Below are 23541 nucleotides of genomic sequence, written 5' to 3'. Positions count from 1 at the left end.
AGAAAGTAACGCGATTTGACGCGTAGGTATGTGTGTTCGGAAATATGCCTCGAATCACGAGGAAACGACGGGCGGTTACATTCACGGAAACGTTAAGAATTATATCAGCGTTACAATTTATAATGGGCATACCGTCATTAATTACCTGCATCATCTTATCGGCAATTTATTTGATAACCTTCTACAAGCGAATGCACTTAATGAGCTGAGATGTTTAATAGTTTTTTACATGGGATAAAACCGGATAGAGCAACTTTAGAACACCTCGCCCAGTCGTAAAATCCTACACAAAGTCTCGGGGCGCAAACGTGATGACGCAATATGGGATTCTTGCAGGGAAAAAACAAAAGTGCGTTGCACCGAATAAATTCTGCTGGAACGGACGCTACGTACGTCGGTAACGGACATCGTAGTTCTCAAAGTCATATAAGATCGCGAACACCGACGAATATTTATGCAAATGAAAGCGTAAAACGTTCGCGATACAATTTACTTGGTCGTTATCGTACGCTTTACTATCGTACAGGGTGCCCCGGTAAACCAAGAGAACAGTTAATGCGTCTTTTCATGAAGCTGCATCTAGGAAGAGACTTTTAATTGCAAACCGCCGTGCGCAACAGATAACGCGATTGATTTTTTTTCACACCGTTCCCTCCCCTGGAAAGGATTAAACATCGAGTTCGTAGCGCGTTACTCGCAATCGCGCCATGATGTTACGCTAACTACCGATGCATAGATACTATTCATTCGTAAGTTTGGAGCCGCGCGTCGTTTTGCTTCGATTAAACTTATCAGCTTGCAACACATGAAACGTTCGTTCGCTGATAACGTCGTTCATAGATATGGACGAAAATACCATTTACACGGTACTCCTGTATACCTGTCCTGTATTTTACAGTGTTCCTCGTTTCATCGCAGAGGTAATTCATTTTTATATCTTTATCGATAAAGACGTAGATAAATACTAATAAATTGATATTAAGATGATTACATTCAAACTGGTCAACTCCAATTTACTAGATAATATTTAAATGGCGTAGCACGCGATTTCGAATTTCTGTTTCGCATATAATTCACAATTTCCAGGGTTACGTGCTCGAGCTATTCCGCGAAAGACAAAAATCGGTCAAGGGACCGATGTAATTTTTTTCAAACGGATAGCCTACCGTCGGGGAATGCCTCGTGCACCTACGCAGGTAGCTGCACCCTATAAGTCAACGAAAACAGGAATCTCACGTTCGATTTTAACCGAACACGTTTAACACTAATAACGACAACGCAGACCTGCCACGGTGCAAACAAACAGATTTTCTTCTTGGTCGAACTATTTTCGGGATCGTTGTAACCGGAAAATAGTTTCGTACCAACGAGAAACAGGATGCAAGTTGTTGCAACTCAATGGATTTCAGTTGAATGAGCCTGGAGCAAGAAATAGCTGCCTAGCAGATAAAAAGAGAAGAAACGAGACAATTCCCAATGGACCCTTCCGAACGATAGCCAGCAGAACCATCATCGACATGACGATGAACGTGAATATGTGTTAAGAAGAGAAAAATAGAACGATGTTGTTTTAACACAGATTCAAGCGTTGAAAGAGCTATGAACGACGTCGATCTTATCCCCCTGTCGTTTTCGTCATCATGTACCTTTTGTTTCATCTTAATAAAATGGATAAGTTCTTCGAAACGAGATTGGTCAAAAGTACACGAAATATTCTCCGTGGGAATAAAAAATGATAATGAACGGCAACCACGTATCCGGTATGTCACTCGGCGGACGGCTTGCAAACGAGTCGAGGAGAATCGATTCGACACGTTCTCCGGGAGGGTTGAATGAAGAAAGAGGAAGAAAACGGAACGGTAAGAGGACCCCACCCTTTTTGCGGCCTAGGGGCTCCACTGGTCCTTTTTCCTTTCTGAGAGCCACTGTGGATAATTGGAACCGCACCCACGAACTCGTGGTTCGAGTTCAGTCCTTGTAAATGTCTCGCTTTTTCTTTCTTGTCTCTCCTTCTCTATTCCATAGCCCTTCTCTGTATCGTAAAATACCTTAAAACAATGCATGCGCCAGCAACGGTCACCGAAATAGAAATTCTTTGTGCTCAAAGAGGCAAGAAATTTATTTCCGTCTTTTGCTCTAAGCTTTCTTATAAACATATGGGTGGCCCTCCAGATTTGTAAAAGAGTAAATTGCGCTTTGCCCAATACTCGATCGAATGGATATATAATTTCGATGACGAACAAAAGACTGCTATCATCGCCTCCATGTTTCTATATCTCTGCCAAAAATCAATAAATGTGTACGTTTCTTCATTGTATCGCTCTATCTATCTATGTGAGATTCGATTAACAACAGAGCAACGTTAATGTATTTCTTTCCATGGCTTATTAAAATTTCTTAAAATTTCCCTTTGATTAATCATTGAAGCAAATGCTATTATCAGATGGAAAGAGCGCTGATGATAATGACATTGAAAAGGAAAATTGTTATATTTGCGTAATATGTAAAATATACGTTCACTTGTTTCATACTTAAAATAAAACATTTACAAATCGTTATACGTCATTTGGACATGGAAATGTAATAATTTAACCTTTTTTATACGAAATTTCTTAGCTTTTCTTTTATTTTCAGAAAAATGTCTTTGACTACAGCAGTATGTCGAAGATACGTATTGCGTTGCAGCGAATTAGAAAAATCGGAGACCCATATAACGAATCATATTTGTGCAAACCATTCGATCTGTTGCGATCTACCAGACAAATCAAATATAGATTCTCAAAGCACAGAGAAGTCGTGTATGAAGTAATATTATCCTAATAATACAACAAAATGCGTAATGCATCGTAATGGATAGAGTGTGTCACGAATTCTTATTTCGACAGGGATAATATTTCTGTTTGTCAAAATGACTTATCGACTTGTTACAATGCATCGGCCGAATCCAATTCACTTTCCAATGAACAGGAGGACAATTCGATGTAACGTGCATGACTAATATTCAAAAGTTGCTACAACACTTGCTACAGATTCATAATTTTTAATTTTTCATCGTAAAATAGCTACGATACGAAAGAATCATCCGCATCGATCTGGAGGCCGCTCTCAGCATGTTACAGCATGCCAGAAGAATCAGATCCTCTGGTCAAAGAACTGCTTGAACAACTTTCCAGGTAATATTTCCATCGCGATAAAGACACGCAAAGAACGAGAAAATGAAAAAATTAGACAATATGGTTCACAGAACGCGATACACGAACGAGTCTCGCAGACACTGGGAAATGATGGTGCACTGCGAGAGGGCCGCGTTTCCAAGGGCGGCGCTGAATTTGCCTTTGCCCTCGAGGGAGGTACGTATATCACCGGAGGAAACCCGGCGAATTCAAAAGCCGAGAACTCAATTAACCCGAACGGCTAGAACTCAATTACGAATGTCGGTCGGTGAGAACGTGCGGTGGCTGGTAATTAAAAAGTTATTATGCCCAGGGCCGTTTCTACTGGCATTTGTATTCAACCGCGATGAAAAACTCACATCCCTACCAGAAACAAGTGAATCACGCTTTGCTCGTTACATTGGCCAAGTAAGAATCTTATAGTGACTTGATCAAACCGATTATATCGTTTATGTAATCTTTGATCGGCGAATTTACACACTTGTATAATCGATGCGATTGGATTTAAAGAGTAAATTACTTCTTTTTCTACTATTCATATACAATAAATCTAAGCTTCATGAATTATAAAGTAAACCATTGATAATAGTAAATTATTATTGCAATTCGATGTTACTAAAAACTCAATTATCTCGCGCTTCAAGCAAAGTATTATAATAAAACAGAGAATATAGTATATAGAATTATCGAATATCTCTGATTCAAAAATATGTTTTCTACGTTATAGACTTCTGTATAGCCAAAAAAGCAAGAGGGGTATGAGCGTTTGGGCAGAATTGATTCGGTTACAAACGTTTGATCGAATTGGCCGGAAGAAATTGATAACTCGTCTAGAACGACTCCTCTGGTAAGTCGATATACTACATATATGTAGAAATAACATGAACTTTACAACAAACGGTAATCATATAAATTTTAAATTTAATTGCGTTTTTCAATTGCGTCGTGTTATTGCAAAACAACATGTACACAAAATTGTAAAATACGACAAAAATAAAACTTAGTCTATATGTATATCATACATTGTAGTAAACAGATTAGACTAGAATCTATTTGTCTGGAAGGTTTGTCGTTAACGCCAGACGAAGGTGTACGACTACTATTGGCATTATACAACTCCCGTAAAACAATGAGACACGTATATTGTTGGCACGCGTTTGAGAAAATGGTAAGCCTCGCGGTGGATCCTAGTCATCACGAACAATCAAGATTTTATACGGACAAAGAAATCAAGATATGCGACTGGTTCCGCGCCATTGGCTGCTTGGAGTTTCTCACTACTTTATCTGTAAACTACGCGTACATAGCGACACCCACGGGAGATCTACTCGTCAATTTGGCCAAGTAATTAGATTCACTACTTAATCTATTCTATTATTTTATCTTAATCTACTTTATTATTTTGATCGTTACGATACCACTCTAACAGTTAAAAATAATTTACTCATCTTGCCTAAGTCGTCTATTGTAATAGTTACGAATCGTTTGTTGAAACATGTAAATATAATATTACGTATAACTAATGGTGTCATTAAAAAAACATGTACTTACCTTAAGATTCAATCGTAGGAAACTTGGAACAAATTGGCATTGGTTACAGCTATTGTGTTCAGAAGAAGAAATTATACAAAAAGCAGAAGATGAATATGATATTGAAAAAGTCGTAATACCGGATAGCGCTTGGAGAGCAGCACATTTTTGGGCACCAGTACTGAAAGTACAATATGCTATTAGTATGACAGAATTTCATAACAATTAATAACATACCAAAAATTAGACGTACATAAATACATATATTTTTTGTATTTTTAGTAGGAATACCACGATATGATATCCATAAAAAATTTTTTACAAAACATACTCGAATCCATACTTTTGCACTATCAACGAGTATCGATTTGAAATTTCGACAGCCATGGTATCTCGATTGCACGATTAAAACACTTTGCACATGGTATTCGGATACTCTAGGTAATCGAAATAATGAAATTATTTATACTTAAAATAATTAAGCATTTTGTATTTTTTTATCGTTCTAAATTACTTTTATCATCGCTATTTCGATTCGTAAACCGCAACTAAAATTTGAAGCGCGAATCATTGTACGCCGTCTACGAATAGTTCGTGGTACTAACTCTTTATCGATAAGTGATATTTCGATTATCGATATCAATTATACCTTATGTATTTGAATTACTTTTCGTGCTTCTATAATTTTTTAATTTTTATACGTTAGATAACCGTTATTACTATTATGTAGTATACTTATCCCTGCAATTATGGCACAATCGACAGAATTTGGATGATCAACTAAGACGACTCCTTATTTACTTACCATCACTTCGTGTTTTTGAATATATCGGCGAAATTCGAACATTTAATACACTTTGTGCTATGTGCTGTCAAATACGATCTGGTCATTGCAGTAATTACTTAATATACACAATATAAATTAATATATATCAGCGTCTATCAATCTCTGTTTTTCAGATGTTTATCGTGTTAATATGCAACTTCAAGATGTTAATGGTTTAGATAAAGAGAAATGGATAAAGAGTATAAGGTGTATGATGGCTTGTTTCAAATGCGATTTTGATAGAATGGGTATTGAATTTAATATCGATTTTTATTGCTGTTAACTAAAATTCATACATTCTTAATTAGAATCACAAAAATCGAAATTTCTGTTTCATTAACGACATTTATATAATTATTTTTGCATTTATATAATTATTTTTGCAAAATAACATACACGTTAACGTCTGTAATATGCGCATTATAAATGCAAAATAGTAATTACTATTATAGCAAATAGGCTAATCCTTTAATATATATTACTTTGTTTCTGTTGTTTCTTGTTGTTCGAATTTGGGATATTTTTTTTCGACCTCAGACCATGTAAGTTTACCATCAGATAGATCTTTTACTACATCTGGAATCTCGTCCAACTGTAATTCAAACAATAACTTAATTTTTGTAGACTTTGTATTTCTATTTGTATTTTAAAAATTATAAAATGCCTACTCACATTTATTCTAACTTGTCCCATGCTGTCTCTTTCACGAAGTGTAGCAGTATGAGGTACTTTCAAAGTATCAAAATCTATGGTGATGCCAAATGGTATTGCAATTTCATCTGTCCGTGCGTATCTACGTCCGATACTACCAGAAGAATCGTCGACTTTATGCGAAACGTTTACTTTAGTGAGATTCCGAGCTGTGTGTGGAAAACAACGCTTAAGTAAGTATTTTTTCTAAAATTTATCAATTTTGAAAAGTTAGAATACATACATAGTTGTTTTACAAATGGTACAAATTCATTGTTGCTACTGAGTGGTAACACTGAACACTTTAAAGGAGCTACGATTGGTGGCAAACTGAAATAAGTTCGTTTCTCATCTCCTTCTCTTATTTTAAAGTTGTGTTCTAAAATTGCATACATAATACGACCAATACCAAAAGATGGTTCAATTATATATGGAATTACTTCTTCTACATATATAGTCTTCCTATATTTTTCTATTTCGACCATATTTTCTGTAATGTATACTTTGGTACCATTTGGAAGTGATATTTCACTTCCTCCATTTAAATTAAAATCAGATTGCATAGTAAGAATATTATTTTCAGATGCTTTTTCCAAAGTCTCTAGCACGAGTTTACTCTCTTTTTTGAACGTTCTTCCAATAATAACTTTATTTGGTACTACTCTGAGCAATTCCCTACTTCCTGGTACTGGCAATTTTCTTTCTGCTACTAATTTTACTCCAGTAGATCGTGCATGTTGCTCGAGATCATAACAACCACGATCTGCACAACCAACACATTCTATCCAACCATAAGAAGTTAAACATTCTGCATCCCAACAATCACATGCATAATGAGCTATTTCATTTTCCATGTGTTGACGGAAACGTAATCTTTTTGGATCAATTCCAACTTTAATTAAAAATAAATAAATTCTACCTATAAAATATGCTAAGATTTCATTCTCTATAATTAAACGTGACACAGCATCACCTAAAGTTATATACTGTGCACCCTTTCCTTCCATTTGATCTATTTCAGTATATAACAGTACACTTAAATCTTTAATATCTTCAAATTTAGGATGCTTTGTCTCATAAGGATGATAAAAGTATTCTATTTCTGCCATAGTAAATTCTCTTACTCTTAATAAACCAGATCTAGGAGAAATTTCATTACGGAATGCATTTCCAATTTGAGCTGCAGCAAATGGCAGCTTGTCTTGATTAAAATTAAGTAGTCGTTTAAAATTTACAAAAATACCTTGTGCAGTTTCTGGTCTTAAAAACCCTTTCATAAGCCCAGAAGGACCAATTTGAGTTCCAAACATCAAATTAAATTCTATTGGTTTTGTTAAATCACTCCCAGTAGTAGGGGACTTTATATCGTATTTGGTCATAACTTCTATCATTCTTTCCTTAGTCATTCCATCTAATTTAGTAATAGTATCTTCACATTCTTTGCTTACATTTTCATCAGTTTTTTTATTACCAATTACTTTTTCTAAATGTAATTTAATCAAATGATCCAATCTGAAACATTCTCCAGTTTTCACGTCTTTCACCATTAAGTCAGTAAACCTGTCCACATGTCCAGATGCTTGGAGTACAGGTTCTGGTGTTAAAATAGAACAATCTACTTCTAACATTTGATCTTCTAATATAAAGAAGTTTCTCCATGTATTTATTAGATTTGCTTTAAATGCACAACCCATAGGGCCAAAATCAAATTGTCCACTAATTCCCCCATAAATAGCAAATGATTGGTCAAAGAAAAATCTACGTTTTAAAAGATCTTCCATCCTTGCCCTATCAAATATTATATGTGAAAGGGATACTTCTTTATCTTCCAACAACTTTTTTCTATGTTTAAGCTCAGCAATTGCCATTTTGATGTCTATTTCTAAAGCACCATCAGCCTTGAGTTTTCGCACATAGTCACCCTTTAAACATAAAAAATAATGATATAATACTAACATATAACATGAAAAAATATTAACATTAAATAAAATGCCATAATTAACAATATATTTTTTTTTCAATTGCAAGCTCTACGACAATGAAAATTACATATCCATTATATAAATATATTTATATATCCATTATATATCTATTATATGTATAACTAAGTTTTTTGTTAAGAGGGTATTCTAGTCTAGAGGCATGAATTCCAGGCGGTTTCTGAAGCTCTGTACAAACGAAACATAAAATATCTTTAATATCTATTTTTTTTATCATTTGTCTATTGATATTTTAAGATTACATAAAAAATTAACCGAAAAAAACTCAAAATTAACAAAATTATGAGCTGGCAAAGTGGGAGGTCCAAAAAAATGGGTGTCCTGGCGTGCAGGATTTCAACCCTTCTGGTCATCTGAATCAAAAAAGCCGAGCGGACTCTTAATTAGTATAGTTGCGGCTATAGCATGAACCTTGGAAAAGTCAAAAAAATATTTTTTCACAAAATGGCGGCCGTTTGAAAAAAAATTTTTCTTTTTGACGTGTTTTTTTGGCAATTCCAAATTTTTTTAAAATAGTAAAATTAAAAATTTTGATCTGAGCGTGGTTGAGGCGATAGAGGAATGTATAAAGAACATTCACAACAAATTTCAAATAAATCGGTTCATTAGAATTTGAGATATCGTGCACGCTAACTCGAAAAAAGTAGTTTCGAGAAAAACGCGTTTAAAGTTTTGAGACAAGTTTACTGGGATAGCGTCTACCGTCTATTGTTCATTTGTTCCGGTCAGATCGGAACAGATGGTCACAAAAATGGCTGTAACTCTAAACGTAAATGTATGTAAATGTCTAAAATTTGAAAATATGAAAAAAAAATTTCGAATTTTTCAAATTTGTAGACTAGAATACTTAATAACAATATATCAGCCATATGGAATTTACCTGTTCCTTAACACGATTCCGAAGAGAAGACAATATTTCTTCCATCTTTGGGTCTAATATATCTTGTGTAATCTGTATTTTCAGTTTACGATTCTTTTTTGTTGTACCCCACTTACTGAAATCGGCTAACCTAACGGTGATAGTAAATCTCCGAAATATCTGTTTACAAATTGAGTTATGCTTACGTAGATCACGCGTAGCTTTTCTACAAAGATGTTGCAAGTTACAGAAGACAAACTGCATTTACGTTTCTTTTCACTTTAGCAACTTCCAAACGCTCGATTGCGATAGTGATGCCCCCTACTTCAAATAACCACGGATCTTAGTTTTACATAATACAGTACAGTTGGCGGTAAAATTGAAATTTAAAATTATATAGCATGTTCAAAATGAAGAAAATATATAAAATTAAATTTTAACTTATTATCAAGTAACGTATAATTTTTTAATATTTCTAATATTTTAAATTATTTATAACTCAAACAAGCTACATACATATATTTATAATTTATAAATAATTAATATATATTTCTAAATACTGCATAATATCCCTTTTTATACTTTTATGAGATGTAATGCCAATATAAATAAAAAACATTTTTTATCTATAACGATATTTTTATATTTTTTCATAAAGAATATATTTCAAAACAAATAACATTGTATAGAATGAAAAAAATAAAAAATACACAATATGACGCGCGTACGCAAATATAAGTTTATTATTTTTTTTTTTTTTTTATTAAATTAGTGTAGTGTTATCAAACTAACTTACTTGTTACAAAAAAATTATTTTTCTTAATTTCGAACGATTTTATTTTCTTTATACACTGTAGCATGGTTTATAGAAAAATTACAATCAGAGAAAATGATTTATAAAAAAAAATATGAGATTTTCTCCTACAAAATGAATTATTAATTATAACTTTTCAATAAACCCAGCTTATGTGTGACACATTAAATCACATAATATGCATAGAGAAAAGTATGTAATCAAGAAAGTTTTGTTCGTGTTACCACAAGGATATTAAAACTTTTATGGGTAAATTAATTCCTTAATTACAACCTTAACCTTTTTGACATATAAGTATGTATTAAGATTTTTATCCTACGCATCTACATGCATGTGTTAATTTCAAGTCAAACAGTTGGTCAGAGACGCAAAGGGAAACGTCGTACAAACAATTATATATATATATATATATATATATATATATATATATATATATATATATATATGCCTCAATTTCTTTGCATAACAATACTACAATCAAAAACAATCTTGATCAGTGTAAACAATTTATTTTACATAAGAGCAATACTCTGACATCAAAAAAGCGATAATAATGGATAATGTATAGTAATAAATAAAGTATGAAATGTAAATAATGGGTATTTACAAGTATGTAAATGGCAAAGAAGCTATAACAGAGACAAAATAATTGTTTCATCTTTCGTAAATATAATCTCGTATGTATTTGCAATAGATTCTGTCGCTTGTTTGCAAAAATACATCTCACGTTAATATTCGCGTCATGTCAATCCTGTACACTTAAAACCTAGAAAACGTACAACCACAACACGTACGTACTAACATGTAAGATCCCAATGTATTTCTCGCGTAGCAATCAGGTGACAGATTCAATGAGAAATACATACTAATAGTATTCAGCATGAATGTTTATTTTCTATAATAATTCACCTATAGTATTTAGAGGGAGCACCATGATAAACATGCATACGGCTTTATATCCCCTTTGGAAAATTGATTAAAAATCTCGTGTTCATACTCCGAATTAACTTACGTTAACATAAATGCGCAATTTTAATTCAGTATTCCGACATCCGCGATCATTATTGGTTTCTACCAATTTTATGCAAGAATCAAAGTTGAACTTTGATTTCAAATAAAAATATACAAGCAAAAATGTTACACGAGAATATGACAAAATATCACAGTTTCGAGCTTGAGAAGTCGCTTCTGAGAATCATGGCTCTCCCTATTCTGCTTTTATTCATATTCCAAAACAGTCATGAACTGTAAGACATTCTAGTTAACAACAATCCTACATTCTACTATGAGATTATCTATTTCAGAAATTGTAACGTTTAATAGTAATACATAGTCATATACAACTTGCTAAGGACGCTGTAAACTGTATACTGGCTGCTAAATGTTCCAAGTGAATACTGTACGTATAATGTATGTAAAAAGTCAGAGGTGATACATAGATTCAGAGCATGTGGTATAAATGAAGCCTAATTTTATCGTTTAGAGATTAATTATTGAAATGACGGAAACCGAAATAACGATGCGCAGCCTATAATATATTTTTAGGGAGAAGTGATGAATAATGTAATAATATATAATAAAAAATATCATTATTATGTATGATGTATATAATAGTTTCGTCAAAATATTAAAAGTATTAAATTCTAAGATTATACATATAAATATATTACTATCAAAAAAATATTAATAAGTTTTTAAATAGGTTTTTAAATAATATCATTTTATAAATAATATGTAAATATCCATCACTCTCCATAAATTAACTAAAACGAAAAACTAAAACATATAAAATGGAAGATGGAATGCTGGCATATAAGTTTTATGAATGTGAGTTTACTCTTACAATTTATACTTTTCTGAGTATTGCATTTAATCAAAATGAATTCCTTGCGTTTTTCAGTGCAGAATATAAAAGTGTGATTAATGTAGCATTTATGCACAAAGCTAAATGATAGTGTACAGCATTCCTTTCTTCTTTATATTACTCGTTTAGAATGTACAAAATTATTTCTCATTCAATATTCCTAGCATTTCATTCAAAATAAAAAATAGGAAATAAAAAATAGATAATAAGGATGCTACCTATGTTGAAAATATTTCCTTATATCTTAATAAATTCTCAATAAATTCATAAAATCATAATAATGATATATGTCAATATGCTAGAAAAAACATAGACAATTCCTTGAGATTATGGAATATCAAATTGAGAAATTATTTGTACTTATAACCAGATATTACTTAGTCGAATAGACGCATCGTAAAACGGCATGACAGTCAAGGCTAAATATTTTGAACATTTCAACAAATTGCACAGTTCAAAGTTAATTGAGATTATCTCATCTCCCTCGACATAAACACAGCACTTTTAAAAAAGTAGCTGCGTAAATTTATTATCTTAATACAATACTTGTGACTAAATATTTACATCAATGCGTTTTACAGCTTCAGTCTATTAAGCTTCTGAATCGCGACAGCCTTTGAACTTTCGCAATATGCGACATTTTATGAAATTATTAAACTAATCATTTATCATAATACCACTTAAGTGTCCTACTGAGCAGGTGGCTGTGGCTCGCTGGGCATATTGGGATTTGGATATGGTGACAAAAATGAATAATTCGGATAAGGCGGTGGTGGATGAGGAAATGGAGGATAATAATTAGGTGGATGTGAAGAAGGGGGTGCATAACCTCTGTGTATATAAGGATCTGCTGGTGGAGGAGGACCATGAAACGCTGTATACATACGAGCATATTCCGTGTTGTAACTCGGGCCACCGTATGCTGGATATCCAGGAGCAGCTACTTTAAAAATTTGGTTTCAACATATATTCCTTTCATAAATAAATATACGCGAAAATAGCAAAATTTCAACTTACCACCTGGTGGATAAGTTGCTGATGAACCGGGCGCTGGAGGATAATGCTGTGAATATGGATCATACGGTCCCGGTGGATAAGGTCCAGGATAACGACTACTCGTAGGATGACTAAACGCAGTGGGTATGTGCGTTTCATCTCTAGTAGGAGTAGTAGCCACCGTTGTAGTTACCATCGCTTCTGCACCTTTCGTTTCTATAGTGTTTGCTGATGTTTTGGCAGTAGTATTAGATACTTGCGAATATGCAGGAGGCACATTCATCATTGCCCTCTCTTCTATAGGTTTTCCTACATCTGGTTGACTCTTAGAGGTATCCATTGGTAATCTAGGATTTGCTGCATGAGGTGGAACACCAGGGAAATATGTACCATAAGGAGTGGACAACGATCGTGATCGAGGATCATTATAATCGTAATATCGTGGATACTGAGCATAAGGATAACCTTGTGGAACATTAAGGGGTTCACTTTGTATACAAGTTTCACGCATACTTGGTTCCGCTGTTTTTGGAGATGTTATAGTATTTGTTCCAGTACATATGGATGTAGCAGAAGAACCAATAGTTGAATCTGTTATACCTTTAGGAACTTCCGTAGCTCGTAATGTAGGTGTCGCTGATGGTACTTGCATAGTCGATGATGTTGATTGTTGCGTTAACAATGGTGGTAATGAGCCAGATGATGTTGGTTGTGTTGCAACTTGCGCCGCAACTTGTGGTGCAACTTGCGGTGATGCTTGAGGTATTTGTGATGGTCCTTGCGATGATAACTGGGAAGGTACTTGGGGTTGTATTTGTGTTGGTAACTGTGGTGGTATCTGAGGTAATACTTGTGACTGTACTTGCGGAGATACTTGTAATGGCATTTGAGATTGCATTTGTGATGGTACTTGCGACTGTATTTGAGGTGGTATCGGCGATGGATCTTCAATTATAATTTCATCATTGGACGCATCTCTTTTTTCTTGTTGAGTTTGAAAAGCATGCCCGTAATTTGTTAATGTATCTGTTGTTTTTATGATCTCCTTTTCAATTGAAGGAGAACACTGTTTATCAATTTTTGATGTCAATTCCGTTTCCGTTTGATCGTGCTGTGTTTGAACGCTTTGTGCAGTTACAGAATCTGAAGTATATACTTGACTATTTTCTTCAGATGACTTTTGTAAAGCAATATCGGTATCTGAACTGGTTGCACGATTATGATTAGGATTGTAATCTGTATTCGAACTTACTTCCGCAACCACATCCTCTAATCTGACTTCTTCCACTCTTTGTTCAGTTCTAACTTGTCCATCTGAGGAGTTTGAATTTTCACCTAGTGTGGAATGATCTACCGGTTCCTGCTTTATTTTTGGTAACCTTGATAAAGAAACTTGATTGGTTAAATTAACTTGACTCAAATAAGGTTTGGCAGTTGCAGTAACGACAGGTTTTGGTCTCTTTAAAGTTTCCTTGTCAGCAAATGGCCTATAATTAGGCCCGTTTCCTGGTTTATTAATCGAACGACCACTTGCTTGATTACTTGAAGAAGATTTCGGTATGATAGAAATAGCTGAGTTATTTCTTAATGGAAATCCGACTTCTGGTTTTGAATTCCTTTGTGCCATTGACGATACACCTATAAATATTTCAATATAAATAATATAAATTTAAACAATTAAAAAGAACAGGACAACTATTTTAATGAAATCATTTAATTATTAATATACCTTTCTTAGGTTCTTCTTCTCGCTTTTGTTGATTTAATTTAAGAGCCGTCCGAATAGCAATAATTTTACCAGATTCTAATTGCATATAAATGCCTTTGGGACTTTTCAGTACCATTACTCGTTGACCAGCTTTCAATACAATACTTCCTTTATCGGGTGAATTTGTGGGAATAACAACATCTAAAGGTAATGTCATTTCTTGTGCACTCATTCCCTGTCTTTGCCATACTTCCGCTGGTATCCATCGACTTCCTGTTACACTACGCGAACCTATACCTTCAGCACCACGTTGCTGCATTGGTCTAACTGAGGCAACTGGTTTAGAAGTAGTACTACTATCACCACCTCGAATTGCTCGAATTTGTAATCCACCTGCTGTAATAACTTAGTATAAGAAATATATAACCGATGTAAATATGCATATTTTACATATTTGAATTTTAGAATCAATCGTACCCCGTGTTGCAGTATTTCCAGGAACATAATTATAACTGGGCCTGGAACAGTTGGCTGCCATTTTTTCAAGTTCGTAACCACGACGAGCTAGTCGCTTTTCTGCTTGACTAAGTTTCTTATCTTTTCTATCAACTAAAAGACTTTCATGGTGGAAAGGCTGTTTCGTTAATAAAGAAGAATGACGTTCTAATACACGATGCATCACTTCATCAGAATAACTATCTTTCGTTTGAGAGAAATCTTGTACTTGACTATCTTCTTCCCAATCCCAAGACAATGTAGTTGCTTCTTTTAATGAAAGATGAGCATCTGGATTGCATTGATCAACCACACGATCTGCCATTCCTTGCTTACTAATTTGTCTGTCATATATTTTTCTTTCTAAACAATTGTCAGTGACCAAACGGTAAACAAAACAAGGTTTCTGTTGTCCATATCTATACACTCTACAAACAGCCTGTGTATCATGACAAGGATTCCAAGAAGCATCGAATACAATGGCACGGTTAGCGCCAACAAGATTAATACCAAGAGAACCAGCACGCGTTGAAACAAGAAAAAGATGAATTTTTGGATTATTATTAAATTCATTAATAAGTTTTTCTCTTTCCAAGGCGCTAGTACTGCCATCGAGACGATAATAATTTACATTTTTGATCCAAGCATCTGTTTGCCCATCAGGATACTTCAAACTATTTCTAGCTAAAAAATCTTCAATGAGATTCAATGTAAATAACGATTGAGAAAATGCTAAAACGCGGTCACCAAGTTTAATTGCTTCTTCCAAAATACAAAAGAAAATTGTCATTTTTGCAGAAGCATCCATTAATCCTGGCACATAGCCCTTCATTAATTCTGTTGCCTGCAAATACAAAGTTTAATTAGTTATAATTTAATAAGCGTTATTTTTATGCTTTTTATATTTACCCAATCATATGGAATACCAGGGTCTTCTTTTCCTCCTGGAGAACTTTTACAATCCTTTTCTTCATCTTTTGTAAGAATTTCATCATCTGACTTCTCTTCTTTATCTTTATCTAATAAATCTTCTTTTTCTTTTTCATCTTCTTTCACTAAATCATTTTGATTTAGACGGGGACTGTGCAATGAATTAAGATTTTGTACAGATCTAGATACTGAAGTCTGACAATTTGATTCAGAACCATAACCTGAACTTGTAGAACTTGAACTATTTTGATGAATTGGTTGACTTTGCACACCAACACTTGATGTCATTTCTTTATTATTTTTGTTCTTCTCTGAAGATCCTGAGCTTTGAATGTGAGTAGTGGTTTGCTGGGGCTTCGAATCCTCTGAGCGCGTATTAATATCTGAATTATGATTATTACTATAATCATAAGACTGATTTTGATAATTTTGTGATGGAAAGTAATTACTTTGATATCGATTCACGTTAGGATTTACATCCCGATAATACGGATCATTACATTGGTCAGATTGAAATGGTTGAGAATAATTTCTTTGCCAATAAGGATCCTCTGAACTCTTCATTTGACTTACTTGATTTGAATGTGCTCCATCTGTTGAATAATTTGGTACAACAGTATTCTGGGATGACGTTTGATTTATTGAATAATTATTTGTAGGATTGGTAGAGGAACTACCACTTTGACGATCTGTTGAAAATTCATGGGATGTGTTGGCTGTTGGTGTATAAGTTTGAGTTTGTTGTTGATTATCTGGTCTGGAATACAATTGATCACTTTGATTTATAGAACTCTGTGTTTGCTGATTTTGAGAATATGGAAGAGCTTGATTCTGAGATTGTGATATCTGTCCTTGTTGAGAAGAACTGTACCTATGAGTTGGAGTTGATGGTATTGATGTTGGACCTTGATGATTAGACCCATAGGCATGATTTGCATTTGATGGAGTTCCCGTTTGGCTTTGCATATTAGGTGGATAAGATTGATTTTGTGGTGTTGATGGAGATACAAGATGTGAATATCCATGCATAGTACCTTGTGCATTAGAAACTGACCCCTGCTGATCTTGAGCATATCCATGTGTTTGAGTAGGATTTGAAGCTGATTGGCCAGTGGGATATGAAGATGAATTTTGTGGTACATTCATCTGATTTTGAGCTGCTGTAGAATATCCACGCATTTGATTTTGTGGAATTGACGTTTGATTTGATGAATTTGTCATATATGGATGAGGTTGATTCTGTGGCATAGTGTTTGGAGATTGTTGACTAAAATTGAGTGATGTTTGTGGTGAAGGGTTTGGATTTACTTGAGTAGGATAATTGTGGGGTTGATTTGATATTGGAATATTTTGTGATTGTGAGCCACCATAAGTATGAGAAGAACTTTGCAAAGGAAGATTTTGATTTTGTTGATTGGGTGAAAAGCCACGATTTTGACCAGATGTTGTATTCTGTCCTTGTTGATTTGCAAGATATGCAGCAGTTGGTGTTTGAGATGATGAATTTTGACTTTGTTGATTTGTGTCATATCCTAATGTAGAATTTTGTAATGGTTGACCTTCATTTCGTGAATATATGGTATTTGTTTGCCCTGCTGCAGGATTATAATTTTGAGTCTGATTTGGTGTATATGAAGAATAATCAGGTAATGGCATATTCGCAGATTGGTTTGGCATTTGCGATTGAAAAGAAGACTGATTTGGAACTTGAGAATAATTATTAGATCCTTGATTTATAGTTGATCCATAATTACGTCCATGATCTTGATAAGGATAAGATTGACGTGGAAACATCCCAGATACTTCATAATTATTCCCTTGATTTTGATCTGAACGAAATTCTGAATTGGAAGTAGCAGTTGAATACCTTTGAGAATGATTATTTGTAGACTGCTCACTGTTTGGTATATAATTTTGTGATTGATTAGGATAATTTTGTGGTGCATTATATCCTGGAGTTTGTGAATATGTTTGAAATGATTGATTTCCATATCTTTGTGATCCTTGATTATTGTAAAATTCATTGTATTCTCCATGGCTATTTTCATTTCTATAATATGTATTTTGATCATTTGATCTATAATTCTGATAACCATGAGGATAAGAATTTTGAGATATAGAATTTGAATACCCTGAATTATTCATTGGCATAGGAGGATAATTAGAATAATTGTTTTGTTTTGGAGTAGTATGTGAATTATCATTTTCTACGTTATCAGTATTAGATGATGAAGAGGAATTAGGTTGAACACTAGCTGCTGGTTTATTTTTTATAGTTGTATTTGTTTTCTTTCCTTTCTTGGATTCCCCTTTTGGTTGGCGTGCTTTAGAACGTTTACCTCCTGGAGTAGATTTTTCACCAATTGTTTCCTCTAAATCTAAATCATCTTCTTCATTAGCCTGTCGTTTACGTAGAAAGTGATATAGGATATCAGGATGATTCCAAATTTTACAGCATACAGCAAAAGCTTTCAACGGATTAGGTACAGCACGTGTTTTAACTACTTGATTCATAAAGGTATCATATAGTTTACGTTGATGTGATGTCATCCGAACAAGAAGGATGTATTCTTCTTTACGTGGTAAGGAAACTTGCAATACAGAATGAGATCTTCTTTGTACGAAACCTTCTAACAAAGCATGTAACACATGTGCACGGTATCTCATTAAACGTATGTCTTGTGGTGTTGAATCAATACATTGTCCATTCTGAATTGGTCTTTCAAACATATTACAAAATTCACTTTTAGTTCCCAAATAATTAGGTCTTACAAAATCAACCATACACCAATATTCCAAAAGATTATTTTGTAATGGATAACCAGTTAATACAATTCTACGTTTTGTGCGCATTTGTTTTAAAGCCATACTAATGCTAGCATGGGAATTTTTTATTCTATGACCCTCATCACATATGACTAAATCAGGCCCTGGATTAACTAAAGCTGTATGCATTTCATCTAATAATCCTTTATTCTTGTCTTCTTCCTCAACATCAACAGTATCTTTGAAAGGTTGTCCACGTTTCCTTTTTGCTTTGTTTGGCTTTTTTAAAGACAATTGTCTGTATAGTTCATATCCGATCAACAAAACACCGCCTCCTACTTGCCAATCTTGAATTACCTTGGCTCTTGCTGTCATAGTTTTATGAGAATCATTTAAAATATGTAAACGAAAATGCCGCGGTCTCATTTCCATACCAATAGGCGAATCTACACTAAATGGAGTTTTAACTTTCTCAATTTCCTTTTTCTCTTCATTTGATATTTCTTCTTTTGTTGTACAAGTACTTTCCTCCTTTTTAACTATTTCTTCTGGCTCTTTCTTTACATTAACTTCTGCATTCATAGAAGATAAAGTATTTTTAAAACAATCTTTTCTTGATTCTTGATCTGATTCTTGAGTTGATCGGTTTATATAATTAGAGAAAGTATTAGTAGAATTGTCAAAATTAGAATATATGGACCCAGAGTGATGACTTTCTACACCATGATACAAACTTGTAGGATTTCGAGTTTCAATACCTGGATATATAGGAGCTTGTGGCCGATTCTCTAAACCAGAATATATATTATTAGAATTCTGATTTTCCATGCCAAATTTTGTATCTGACATGTTTGACCTTTGTTGACCATGACAATTTACTTCTGATTTTATTGATTCAAAGGTAGACATTGGATTAGGATTTGTATTATATAATGCATTTTGTGAAATATCTCCGTGATAATTTTCATTTATGTGTACTTGCGAATTTGATATATTTTTATTCAACATATTATCTTGTACATAACCTGGCATCATATTGTGAGTTTCATATCCTGGATGAATATACGGATTTTCTGGCACAATATTCATAGGTTGGGACGTATTTTCTTGTCCAAAACGATGAGCTGATTCTGTGCTAATAGGCCTTGAAATATTTGACATACTCGACATATTTGACATGTCACTCTGATTCCCACTTTCATCTTTAACTTCTTGTTTAAGCTCAATAACAGATTCTGATTTAATACCAGAACTTTTACTATACTTTTCCGGAGCATTAGGATCCTCATATGGTAACCACATATTAAATTCTGCTAACCAATTTTGTAGTGTATTAATGGGCATAATACAGAGGACTGTTTTAGAAGTAGTACAACGAAAAAAAATATCGCAAAAACTAGCAACTTGAAGTGTTTTTCCTAAACCCATACTGTGAGCAAGGATACAACCAAAACCAGAACTAGTTTTGAATCTTTCAATACTTTCAACAATATTATCATAAAGGAAACGAATACCACCAATCTGATGAGGTTTAATAATACGAGCTACTTGTGGAGCTAAAAATACATTAGGTTCTGTTTCAGGATGACCGACATTTATTAACACTCTACCATGTTCATCTGGAATGTTATATCTATCATTAGTATGCATGCCAGAATTGGATGGATCATCTTCGTTGTCTGTTTCTTCTTCACCACTTGGGTCACTTAAAACTATACAATCATCATCTGAACTTTCGCTAGAACTAGATATCGTAACCACATCTTTGCCTTTAGCTGTTTTTTGAGACTTTGGCCCAGTTGATATCTTTTTAGCAGCATGTATTTGTTTCTCACGTAAAGTTTCTTCAGCTTCTATATCTGAGATTTCAGAATCTGAGTAATATTCAGATCTATCCATAGGTTCCTTTTTAGGAACTACAGGAGATATGCTAACAGAAGGAGTCATCATTCGAATTCTTTGTTGTAACATATTGGGACCACTAGGTCGATTTGCAATTCGCGAAATTGATGTTTGTGCTCCTTGGTAAATACCTCTACCTTTTTGCCATCGGGAGCTTTCTACTGATCTTTTTTGTATTTGATTTGTTTGTATACCAGAAGTAGTCTGAGATCCAGTGCCAGATCCAGAACTTACTTTAAAGAACACTGTGTTTGGCAAACGAACTGGTCCAGATGGAGATGATTGTGAAATAGTAGTACCTGCTTGATTTTGTTTTCCTTGTAAAAGACTAATTACTCTTGTTTTTGCTTTCATAGTTTGTCTAGTTATTGCCATATGTCGTTGAACTTCACGAATTAGTCTTTGTTGTTCTTGTACCCTTCGAAGACGTTCCATCTCTTGTCGCTGAGCTGACAAAGTAGCTTCATCAAGTTGAGTTTCATCCATAACTTCTCGAATATTTCTTCTCATGTTTGCTAATTTCTTTTCTGCTTTTGTTTCACATTCTGACGCAGATCCTTCAGTTCCATCATCTTTTTTCTGCTTCTTCTTAGCTGTATCAGAATGTTCTGAATCAGCATGCCTTTTATTACTCTCTGTTCCTTCCTCCTCCATGGCATGACCTTCATGTTTGTCATTTTCATGTCCTATGCTTCCTTCATCATCGGTATCTTTTGAAATTGGTTTTCCAAGTAAGTCTGCTTCAGACACTTCCTGACCCTCTATTGGAGCTCCTTTTAAAGAATTTAAGGATTATTAATACTATAGTATTAGAATTCAAAAAAATTACAAGTTTAAAATCCATAATATTATACAAACCTTCTAATGGCAAAGTATCCAATATATTAACTGGTTCTTCATCATCCTCTTCAGCTTGAGAATGATGTTGCCTTTCTGATTCTGCTCGTACACCAATTTGTGAATCAATTGTCTCATCTAAATCCATGTCGTCCCCTGATCCTTCTGAACGTATTTCTTCTATTTCTTCTGATTGCAATGTATCATTTTTCTTGTCATGTTCTCCATCAGATGTTTCACCGCTAGATTCCTCTGAACTTTCATCATTTCCTGTTTGAGGCTCTATATTATTCATGTTTGTGTTTGTTACAGTTTCATTCGACATTATCGTTTCATTAGGCTTAGGGCCTGGGCGAGGAGTCACGCGTTCTATAGTGACATCCCCAATACGTGTTAAAAAACTGTCCAAACTATTTGACATGATGTGTAAAGTCCATTAAGTCACAATATATTTTACTAAAATTTTATGTGAAATCATGGAATGTCTTGTCACTTTCTTTCCTGCATCACACTACCAAATAAGTTGTCATATCACTTACATTATTTATCCATAATTTTATTTTCTTTTATGCCTGCAATAAGAAATGTATTCCTTCATAAGTTAATTTTCATAAAACGATAATGATCTGTTACATTTATAAATCACTTATAAAAAACAATAAAAGCAGTCCTAACTAAATTTACACAAATTAACATGTAAGTAAGAAGAACTAAAGACTAACATTAGAAACACAAAGTATACGACACAAAACAAAAATATTGCACTTCATATGCGTTTAATATAAATTAGATTTGACAATTTATTAAATTCTCAATACTAAAACACAATATATAATAATTAAAAGTAAATAATAGTTCATTGCGTATTTATGGAATACATTGCTATATCACATACAATTGTGTTTCAAATAATACAGCTATGCAATAATACAGTTGTATTTCATACAAAAGTAAAATATATAAAACAATATTCACTTTGTTGTATACAAAGCGACACAAATAAACACATACAATTAATATTAAGATTAAAATATCTAAACATTAGGACAGAAATTGATAGTTATAATTTTACATTTAGAGAAATGTTTACATGGAAGATTGCATGTGTTACATATTATTAAAATTCCCTTATAAACTCTTAAAAACAAAATGTTTCAAAACGCTATATAAACCATACATTGTATTATAAACACTTAGAATTAAACACACTTGTTGAAAAAATCAGTTTAGTCACATTCTCGAGCTTACGTATAAACTCTAACAGCAGCGATTTGGACGATACTCTTTAATGAGAAGATCATAGCGGAAGCACAATTTAGTCTGTGACAACGTAATTGAGGAAATAGAAATAAGATATTCATAATGTTCCACGTAATTTGGATTAAGAGCTGTCAAACGGGGAAAATGAAAGCAGCCCAGAATGTTTGTTTTTGGTTGAACCGATCCGGTTCGGACGATTAATACTAGGAAGTCGCGTCGTTTAGCAACCGGCGTCAACACGAATCTCACACGCATCGAATTCTACTTGTGATCCGCAGTTACGACTGCTTAATTAGCTGTTAATTGCGGATTAAAAATAATGACACACACATACACACGTCCGATGGACGCCATAGCGTCGTTGTTCGCCGCTCGACGATTACGGTTCTCCGCAATGTCCGAAGATCAGCGAACAAGCCTTGTCACTTGGGTTAATGTACGCATTGTTTCAACCCCGTCATTTGAGTTATTTTCATCTAGAATGCATAGTGAAGCCACGAGGATTCACTCTGCGACCGAAACTTCACTTAAGCTCGCACGCGTCGCTCTCAAGCTTTCCGCGGCATTTTTTTTTCACACACTTTTTCTAACAAGTATATTCCACTCGGTGGAACGCCATCTTGACTGCGCTATGAGACACATCCGCTATATATTTGCGAGGGAACGACATCGCAACTTTATTTCATGTTTAGTTTTTTCCTCATTCTCTTACATTTCACTAATCTTTTTAATAAACAATAATCTTTATACTTCGAATAATTGTTACCAAAAAAATATTCATCTAACTGCATAAAAACATTAATGTGATTAGCCTTGTATTTTTTTTATTATTCAGATTTTCATGCTTATAAGAAATTCTATTCAGTAACTTTAATGACAGTATATTTAAAT

The 23541-nt window shown here is 33.8% G+C and overlaps 3 protein-coding genes across 13 annotated transcripts; 1 reads left to right on the top strand and 2 right to left on the bottom strand.

Annotated features, from left to right (window-relative positions):
- The first annotated feature begins 3665 nt into the window (after positions 1-3665).
- LOC126921297 (uncharacterized) lies at positions 3666-5894 on the top strand. Its single transcript, XM_050732754.1, has 7 exons — positions 3666-3684; positions 3855-4020; positions 4203-4517; positions 4743-4906; positions 4986-5144; positions 5434-5598; positions 5664-5894. The coding sequence occupies exons 1-7, from the start codon at positions 3666-3668 to the stop codon at positions 5810-5812; spliced, it is 1137 nt and encodes a 378-aa protein (XP_050588711.1). The 3' UTR covers positions 5813-5894.
- On the bottom strand, positions 5781-9386 carry LOC126920904 (glycine--tRNA ligase). The gene is made up of 4 exons (XM_050731889.1): positions 9100-9386; positions 6464-8141; positions 6202-6389; positions 5781-6121 (listed from the first exon to the last, which is right to left on the bottom strand). The coding sequence occupies exons 1-4, from the start codon at positions 9340-9342 to the stop codon at positions 6008-6010; spliced, it is 2223 nt and encodes a 740-aa protein (XP_050587846.1). The 5' UTR covers positions 9343-9386; the 3' UTR covers positions 5781-6007.
- A 995-nt stretch (positions 9387-10381) lies between these two features.
- Positions 10382-23422, bottom strand: LOC126920893 (uncharacterized). Of its 11 annotated transcripts, none has more exons than XM_050731786.1 (7): positions 22463-23422; positions 21412-21962; positions 15865-21326; positions 14938-15799; positions 14482-14853; positions 12774-14390; positions 10382-12699 (listed from the first exon to the last, which is right to left on the bottom strand). In XM_050731786.1, the coding sequence occupies exons 2-7, from the start codon at positions 21809-21811 to the stop codon at positions 12446-12448; spliced, it is 8967 nt and encodes a 2988-aa protein (XP_050587743.1). In that variant the 5' UTR covers positions 21812-21962; positions 22463-23422; the 3' UTR covers positions 10382-12445. The 11 variants fall into 11 exon arrangements, with proteins under 11 accessions (XP_050587743.1, XP_050587732.1, XP_050587742.1 ...); XM_050731775.1 differs by having other exon boundaries at positions 14482-14856; positions 22463-23421; XM_050731785.1 differs by having other exon boundaries at positions 10382-12696; positions 14482-14856; positions 22463-23421.
- Positions 23423-23541: the final 119 nt, after the last annotated feature.

Source organism: Bombus affinis, chromosome 10 (assembly GCF_024516045.1).
Source record: "Bombus affinis isolate iyBomAffi1 chromosome 10, iyBomAffi1.2, whole genome shotgun sequence".
Taxonomy (NCBI): Eukaryota; Metazoa; Arthropoda; class Insecta; order Hymenoptera; family Apidae; genus Bombus; species Bombus affinis.
Note: the sequence above shows the minus strand (reverse complement) of the source record. Positions and strands in the feature narration are given on the sequence as shown.